The sequence below is a fragment of the Coregonus lavaretus genome (genome assembly GCF_964263955.1).
Source record: "Coregonus lavaretus genome assembly, chromosome: 28".
Lineage (NCBI taxonomy): Eukaryota > Metazoa > Chordata > Actinopteri > Salmoniformes > Salmonidae > Coregonus > Coregonus lavaretus.
This window is the reverse complement of record NC_140015.1, coordinates 41,391,890-41,400,634: the sequence shown is the minus strand read 5'-3', so window position 1 is coordinate 41,400,634 and position 8,745 is coordinate 41,391,890. Positions and strand designations below refer to the sequence as shown.

The 8,745-nt window shown below is 41.5% G+C and overlaps 1 protein-coding gene across 1 annotated transcript; it reads right to left on the bottom strand.

The window, feature by feature from the left end:
- Nucleotides 1–1,163: 1,163 nt before the first annotated feature.
- Nucleotides 1,164–8,652, bottom strand: LOC311103810 (UPF0764 protein C16orf89 homolog). The gene is made up of 7 exons (XM_084145456.1): nt 8,352–8,652; nt 7,623–7,775; nt 3,378–3,528; nt 2,800–2,917; nt 2,505–2,667; nt 2,209–2,349; nt 1,164–1,752 (listed from the first exon to the last, which is right to left on the bottom strand). The coding sequence occupies exons 1-7, from the start codon at nt 8,524–8,526 to the stop codon at nt 1,643–1,645; spliced, it is 1,011 nt and encodes a 336-aa protein (XP_084001582.1). The 5' UTR covers nt 8,527–8,652; the 3' UTR covers nt 1,164–1,642.
- Nucleotides 8,653–8,745: the final 93 nt, after the last annotated feature.

Here is an 8,745-nt window from a genome sequence, read left to right as displayed (position 1 = left end):
TTTAAGCATTTGTATTTCTGTGAATGTAGTTTCCAAAGTAACCACGATAGTTTGAATCTCTGTCTCTCCCTTCCATTCTGACTCCTCCACTACCCAAGCAGTCATGCTATTGTTAGTCCAGTCCACTAGGGACCTGTTTTCATTGTATTACGTTAGTAATCAATAACCTGTGTGTGTGTGTGTGTGTGTGTCTGTGTGTGTGTGTGTGTGTGTGTGTGTGTGTGTGTGTGTGTGTTTGTATTGTGTTATTATTTTGTTAGTTAGTAAATAAATAATTAAGCCAATTTGTATATTGCTGATTCATCAATAAGGTCAGGGTTCTTGCAGGTTCAAGGATTATGCGACGTTCAGAAAGAGACTGATAAGAGGTAATTATTTAATAAGTGACTGTTATCGATATATAACATATCTAAGAGTTTAATTCGGGAGATGGTAATTCGTTAATCAACTTATTCCGTGCTGCCCCAAATTCCTAATGAGTTAATTGTTACATGATTAATTTAATCGAGTGACAATTAAACATAGGTGAATCGATAAATAACAGTCATACATTAAAGTAAGTAACGTCACGACAACAGTCAGATGAACATAGGCCTAGGGGCCTCACTTTTCAAATGTTCTTAGTTGTTATACTTCATTTCTGCATACTATAATTTCTTAAAATAGGAGGAAATTCTGTTTAAATACAATGTCTCCACAAATTAATAAAGCTGTGTTGGTCACAAATAAATAAATAAGCACATTTCATTTATAAATCACAAAACAAATGGCATACAAAATCTATGTAAATTGCATATTTTCATTTCAAGTTTAAGATTTATAAATTGCATTCGTCCCAAAGGGTCCTATTCCCTACGTCAGGGCTTCTTAAACCACTTTTCAAGGACCCCCAGACCTGACATAATGTTGCTGTAGCCCTGAACTAGCTCACCTGATTCAAGTAGTCAAGGGCTTGATGATTAGTTGACAAGTTGAATCGGGTGTGCTTGCCAGTGGTAGAAAAAGTACCCAATTATTATACTTGAGTAAAAGTAAAGATGCCTTAATAGAAAATCACCTCAAGTAAAAGTGAAAATCACCCAGTAAAATACTACTTGAGTAAAAGTGTTAAATTATTTGGTTTTAAATATACTTAGGTATCAAACGTAATATTAAGCAAAGCAGACGGCACATTTATTTTTATTTTTATTTACGGATAGCCAAGGGCACACTCCAACACTCAGATGTAATTTACAAATGAAGCATTTGTGTTTAGTGAGTCCGCCAGATCAGACGCAGTAGGGATGACCAGGGATGTTCTCTTGGTAAATGTGTGAATTGGACAATTTTCTTGTCCTGCTAAGCATTCAAAATGTAACGAGTACTTTTGGGTCTCAGGGAAAATGTATGGAGTATAAAGTACATTATTTTCTTTAGGAATGTAGTGGAGTAAAAGTAAAAAGAGTCAAAAATATAAATAGTAAAGTAAAGTACAGATACCCCCAAAAAACGATTTAAGTAAAATCACTTTAAAGTACTACTTAAGTAGTTTACACCACTGGTGCTGCTGTGGAATAGATCAAATCAATGGAACGGCTGGTTGGAGAAACACTGCCCTACATACTGCACTACTTTTCACCAGAGCCCTACGGGTTTTAGGGGTTCACATCCAGGTGAGTGGTCTCTTGGTGATGTCCTGCTCTGTCAGGTAGTAGTTGAGGTATCCTCCCAGAGCGCTCACTGACACGCCTGTTATGTGACTGGCACAACCATCTGGAGGGAGGAGGGGGGAGGAGAAGATAGAACAGTAAAAGCTTATTGAAGCTGGTTTCTGTTTCTCTGTGTGTGTGTGTGTGTGTGTGTGTGTGTGTGTGTGTGTGTGTGTGTGTGCTGTTTCTCTGTGTGTGTGTGTGTGTGTGTGTGTGTATGTGTGTGCTATTTCTCTCTGTGTGATGTTTCTCTCTGTGTGTTTGTGTGTGTGTGTGTGTGTGTGCTATTTCTCTCTGTGTGATGTTTCTCTCTCTGTGTGTGTGTGTGTGTGTGTGTGTGCTGTTTCTCTGTGTGTGTGTGTGTGTGTGTGTGTGTGCTGTTTCTCTGTGTGTGTGTGCTATTTCTCTCTGTGTGATGTTTCTCTCTGTGTGATGTTTCTCTCTGTGTGATGTTTCTCTCTGTGTGTTTGTATGCGTGCGTATGAGCATGCATAATGCCAGGGATATTCTTGACACACACCCTTCAACATTCTCTCTCTCCTCTTCACTCTTCTGTGGGGCTGTGTAAAACATCCCACTTCCTGGTCCTGCAGCCTCAGAATGTGCTGCAGCCAATCAACTTTGAGGAAGTCAGAGAAACCAGCCAATCCACACAGCATTACTTTGGACAGGGAGGAAGTTACAGAAAGTTAAACCATGATCTCATTTGAAACACTACAGCTTATAAAGGCTTTACGTGTTATGGTTAAAAAAAAAAGCGCATCTATAGATTGAATTGTTTTCTAAAAGCAGAATCAGGTGTCATTTGAGACTGACTGTTTTCGATGAAGAGGTCCTGGGTCTCCCCGGTGAAGTCCTTCTGTATGATGTCCATGTTTCCCTTCAACATGTTGGAGCAGAATATCCTCTGGTACTGTCTCTCTGTTAGGTTAGCATGCGACGTACGCATGTCCCCCTTCAACATGGCAGAACAACCTCTCTGGAGGAGGGGGGCAGGGAGGCAGGGAAGGAGGAAGAGAGAGAGAGAGGGAGGAGGGGGTTAGGGAGGGAGGGAGGGAAAATTGGAGAAGACAGGAGTGGAGCATAGAAAGTTGTGTGGGTGTGGTCTCACATTGGCTCCCACCATGAAGTAAAGCAGCTGGTGAGAGAGGGAGTAGTAAGGACATCCAAACCTCGTCATGGTGTCACGACACGACTTGGTCACGATGCAAGGAGTCCCGTTGTTCTTCCTGACAAACCATCACACACACATATATAACATGCATGCACGCGCACACACGAACAGGCACGTACACACACACACAGGCACGTACACACACAGGCACGTACACACACAGGCACGTACATACACACACAGGCACGTACACACACACACAGGCACGTACACACACACACAGACACGTACACACACACACAGGCACGTACACACACACACAGACACGTACACACACACACAGGCACGTACACACACAGGCACGTACACACACACAGGCACGCACACATACACACACACACAGGCACATACACACACACACACACACAGGCACACACACACATATATAAATGTATTAGCAAACTGGCCAACGGAAGCTGTAGGCCTTCTGGGTTGTATGACACTCCTACTACCACATTGAAATAAATGAGATTTAGTGAGGCATTACTGCTCAAAAGCGTGGTGTGTGTGCTTACCACGTTCCCAGTAGCAAGGTCATACACTTGTCGCTCTGTGTCTCATCGTAACACTCCATGGTGCGGACAGAGGAATAGACCAGAGAGGGATCTGTGGAGCTCCACTCATGAGGTACCGACCAGAAGGTCCAGGTCAACAGAGGCTCAAACTCTACAGGAGAGAGAGAGAGAGAGACCCTACTAGAATCTGATGTCAAATGTCTACTGTTTGCTGATGATCTGGTGCTTCTGTCCCCAACCAAGGAGGGCCTACAGCAGCACCTAGATCTTCTGCACAGATTCTGTCAACCTGGGCCCTGACAGTAAATCTCAGTAAGACAAAAATAATGGTGTTCCAAAAAAGGTCCAGTTGCAAGGACCACAAATACAAATTCCATCTAGACACCGTTGCCCTAGAGCACACAAAAAACGATACATACCTCGGCCTAAACATCAGCGCCACAGGTAACTTCCACAAAGCTGTGAACAATCTGAGAGACAAGGCAAGAAGGGCCTTCTATGCCATCAAAAGGAACATAAAATTCGACACACAGTGCCTTGAGACTAAAAGACTAAAAATGTATCTCAGGTGCATCCTGTTTCCATTGATTATCCTTGAGATGTTTCTACAACTTGATTGGAGTCCACCTGTGGTAAATTCAATAGATTGGACATGATTTGGAAAGGTACACACCTGTCTATATAAGGTCCCACAGTTGACAGTGCATGTCAGAGCAAAAACCAAGCCATGAGGTTGAAGGAATTGTCCGTAGAGCTCCGAGACAGGATTGTGTCGAAGCACAAATCTGGGGAAGGGTACCAAAAAATGTCTGCAGCATTGAAGATCCCCAAGAACACAGTGGCCTCCATCATTCTTAAATGGAAGAAGTTTGGAATCACCAAGACTCTTCCTAGAGCTGGTCGCCCGGACAAACTGAGCAATCGGGGGAGAAGGGCCTTGTGACCAAGAACCCGAAGGTGACTCTGACAGAGCTCTAGACTTCCTCTATGGAGATGGGAGAATCTTCCAGAAGGACAACCATCTCTGAAGCACTCCACCAATCAGGCCTTTATGGTAGAGTGGCCAGACGGAAGCCACTCCTCAGTAAAAGGCACATGACAGCCCGCTTGGAGTTTGCCAAAAGGCACCTAAAGACTCTCAGACTATGAGAAACAACATTCTCTGGTCTGATGAAACTCTTTGGCATGAATTCCAAGCATCACGTCTGGAGGAAACCTGGCACCATCCCTACGGTGAAGCATGGTGGTGGAAGCATCATGCTGTGGGGATGTTTTTCAGCGGCAGGGACTGGGAGACTAGTCAGGATCGAGGCAAAGATGAACTGAGCAAAGTACAGAGAGGTCCTTGATGAAAACCTGCTCCAGAGTGCTCACTACTTCAGACTGGGGCGAAGGTTCACCTTCCAACAGGACAACGATCCTAAGCACACAGCCAAGACAATGCAGGAGTGGCTTCGGGACAAGTCTCGGAATGTCCTTGAGTGGCCCAGCCAGAGCCCGGACTTGAACCCAATCGAACATCTCTGGAGAGACCTGAAAATAGCTGTGCAGCAACACTCCCCATCCAAGGGCATATTTATATAATGAATATGAATTCGGAGGACAGAAATTATTAAATATGAAAGCATTAGACCTATCACTAAAAGCTTCAGTCATACAAAAGTTATACTTAAATCCAAACTGGTTCTCAACCAAATTAGTAAGATTGTCTCACCCAATGTTCAAGAAAGGCCTTTTTCCCTTTATTCAGATTACAACCACTCATTTTCAGTTATTTGAAAAGGAAATCATCTCCCAAATATCACTATTTCTAAAACAAGCAATAGAAAGTTGGTTGCAATTTCAATTTAATCCTCCAGAAACGACAGAACAAATAATGCAACAAATATTGTGGTTAAATTCAAATATACTAATTGACAAAAAACCTTTATTTTTTGACAGAATGTTTAAAAAAGGTATAATCTTCGTAAATGATATCATCGGTAGGACTGGTGGAGTTATGTCGCACATGCAGCTAACAAAAACATATGGAAATGTCTGCTCTACCCAAAATTACAACCAAATAATTGCAGCCTTACCGCAAAAGTGGAAGAGGAAAGTGGAAGGGGGAGAAATTAAGGAACTTGTCTGTCGGCCTTGCATTAAAGAACATAATTGGTTAAAGAAAACTGTGATAAATAAAAAAGTATACCAGTTTCATTTAAGGACCAAAGGATTGACAGCCGTCCCATATAGATTGCAAAATAGTTGGGAAGAGATTTTTGACGTACCGAACCCATGGCATAGTGTTTATGAACTGACACGCAAAACAACTCCGGATTCAAAAATTAGAATCTTTCAATTTAAATTATTATTTAAAAAAAAAAAAATATATATATATATATATATATATATATATATATATATATATATATATATATATATATATATATATAATAGAATTATTGTAAAATTGACTGTGTCCATAAGGGGTAGATAGTAAGTATAGGCTGGAAGTAGAGGCCTAAGCATTGTTGTTCACTAATTTACTCCAAGTAGGGAAAGGATGGCGGGGTTGAAAAGTAATAAAGGGGAGTATATATATAAAAAACATGGGGGATTGGAAGTGATGCAGACAATTACATTGATAGAAGTTACAATCTATCTGCAATATGAAGCTGATCCATCCCCCCCAAAAAATAAAAAATAATAAAATTAAAAAACACTCCCCATCCAACCTGACAGACCTTGAGAGGATCTGCAGAGAAGAATGGGAGAAACTCCCCAAATACAGGTGTGCCAAGCTTGTAGCGTCATACCCAAGAAGACTCGAGGCTGTAATCGCTGTCAAAGGTGCTTCAACAAAGTACTGAGTAAAGGGTCTGAATACTTATGTAAATGTGATATTTCTGTTTTTTATTTTTAATAAATTAGCTAACATTTCTAAAAACCTGTTTTTGCTTTGTCATTATGGGGTATTGTGTGTAGACTGATGACGAAAAATATATATTTAATCAATTTCAGAATAAGGCTGTAACATAACAAAATGTGGAAAAAGTCAAAGGGTCAGAATACTTTCCGAAGGCACTGTACCAATTTAGGATCTGGCATAAAATACTTGAATCAGTTATAGAATCCATTGCCCTTTATGGTTGTGAGGTCTGGGGTCCGCTCACCAACCAATAATTCACTAAATGGGACAAACACCAAATTGAGACTACATGCAGAATTCTGCAAAAATATCCTCCGTGTGCAACGTAAAACATTTAGGCCGATACCCGCTAATGATCAAAATCCAGAAAAGAGCTGTTAAATTCTATAACCACTTAAAAGGAAGTGATTCCCAAACCTTCCATAACAAAGCCATCACCTACAGAGAGATGAACCTGGAGAAGTCCCTCCCCTAAGCAAGCTGGTCCTGGGGCTCTGTTCACAAACACAAACAGACCTCACAGAGCCCCAGGACAGCAACACAATTAGAACCAACCAAATCATGAGAAAACAAAAAGATAATTACTTGACACATTGGAAATAATTAACAAAAAAACTAAGCAAACTAGAATGCTATTTACACAGTGGCAGAATACCTGACCACTGTGACTGACGCAAAATTAAGGAAAGCTTTGACTATGTACAGACTCAGTGAGCATAGCCTTGCTATTGAGAAAGGCCGCCGTAGGCAGACCTGGCTCTCAAGAGAAGACAGGCTATGTGCACACTACCCACAAAATGAGGTGGAAACTGAGCTGCACGTCCTAACCTGCCAAATGTATGACCATATTTGAGACACATATTTCCCTCAGATTACACAGACCCACAAAGAATTTGAAAACATATCCAACTTTGATAAACTCACATATCTATTGGGTGAAATACCACAGTGTGCCATCACAGCAGCAAGATGTGTAACCTGTTGCCACAAGAAAAGGGCAACCAGTGAAGAACAAACACCATTGTAAATTCAACCCATATTTATGTTTATGTATTTTCCCTTTTGTACTTTAACTATTTGCACATCGTTACAACACTGTATTTAGACATAATATGCCACTTGAAATGTCTTTATTCTTTTGGAACTGTTGTGAGTGTAATGTTTACTGTAAATGTTTTAATTGTTTAGTTCACTTTTGTGTATTATCCATTTCACTTGCTTTGGCAATGTTAACATATGTTTCCCATGCCAATAAAGCCCCTTGAATTGAATTGAATTGAATTGAATTGAATTGAATTGAAATGAGAGAGAGAGAGAGGTGTAGTAGTATTTACCTCTGTAGTATTTGGGGTCAGTCTTCTCCAGCTCAGTGACAGCCTTGGCCAGGCTCTGGTCCAACCTCTTGACCAGGGTAACCGTAGCGGTGCGCTGAGACCAGCTCACAGGGTCAGTGTGCGGCCAAGTTCTTACTGCTTCCTTCAACTCCGCTGTTGCCCGGACAACAAGGACATGGAAAGAGATGTTTTCAAAGACATTTGTAATCCTAAATGGCTTCTTAAAAATTATTACGTCATATTTGCCTCTTTCTATCTGCAATGTTGACACACCCACAAGAACAATAACAAACCTCGATAAACCATAAAGGTTTGTATTCCATATCGACAAATCACATATTCTACTGTTTTATTTCAATCAGACAGCCTGGAAAAACTGCCTTGTTATGCGGGACACCGCAATAGCGGAACCGGAGGCAATTGGTGCATTCTGACTTGCTGAGCCAGCACCAGCCTAACACAACAGCCACATAGATAGACTACAATTTAATGTCCAGACATGCATAAAAATAATAAAAAAAATTCCTCGACATGTATTTACTCAGATATTTGGGTTGTCTATTCCGTTGGACCTGAAGAAGATCCTTGTGGATCGAAACGTTGTCACGGTAATTGGGAGGATATATGCTACACAGTGCATGCTACAGTGTGCAGGCCTTTCTGTTATTCTCTTTCCATAGAGAATGATCCTACTGGCAGTGATATGAATGACGCTAATATACTACTCACCCTGCAGGAGGATGTACCCGACCACTCCGTCTAGGTTGATGTTGCGGTGCTCCTGCTCCAGGAACGATGTGCTTTTGGCGAGGCTGGCTAGAATCACATCAATGACCTCCTCATGCGCTGCAGTTGTGATGGAGAAAACCAGGACAAAGAACAGGACCACTACAAACCTAGCCATGTTCTGATATAGCTACTACAAGTCTAAACCCCAAACGGTTGACGCAGCGCATATATCTGAAGGGACGTGGACGCACTTTTCCCTCAAACTGGTATGGGAATTGGAAAGTGCGTGAGTGAGCGCACCGCGGGTTGTTTTGGCGAAAACTGGCTGTCACGTGGATCGATCGCGTGAGAAGCTGGGAATTCCATTTTATTTAATTAGGCTAATACAATGTGT

Coding starts and splice junctions, on each gene's coding strand:
- LOC311103810 (XM_084145456.1), bottom strand. CDS start 8,526: ATGGCTAGGTTTGTAGTGGTCCTGTTCTTTGTCCTGGTTTTCTCCATC. Junction 2,668..2,799: donor ACTTCATGGTGGGAGCCAAT/GTGAGACCACAC, acceptor CCCCTCCTCCAG/AGAGGTTGTTCTGCCATGTT. Junction 2,350..2,504: donor GGACCTCTTCATCGAAAACA/GTCAGTCTCAAA, acceptor CCCTGTCCAAAG/TAATGCTGTGTGGATTGGCT.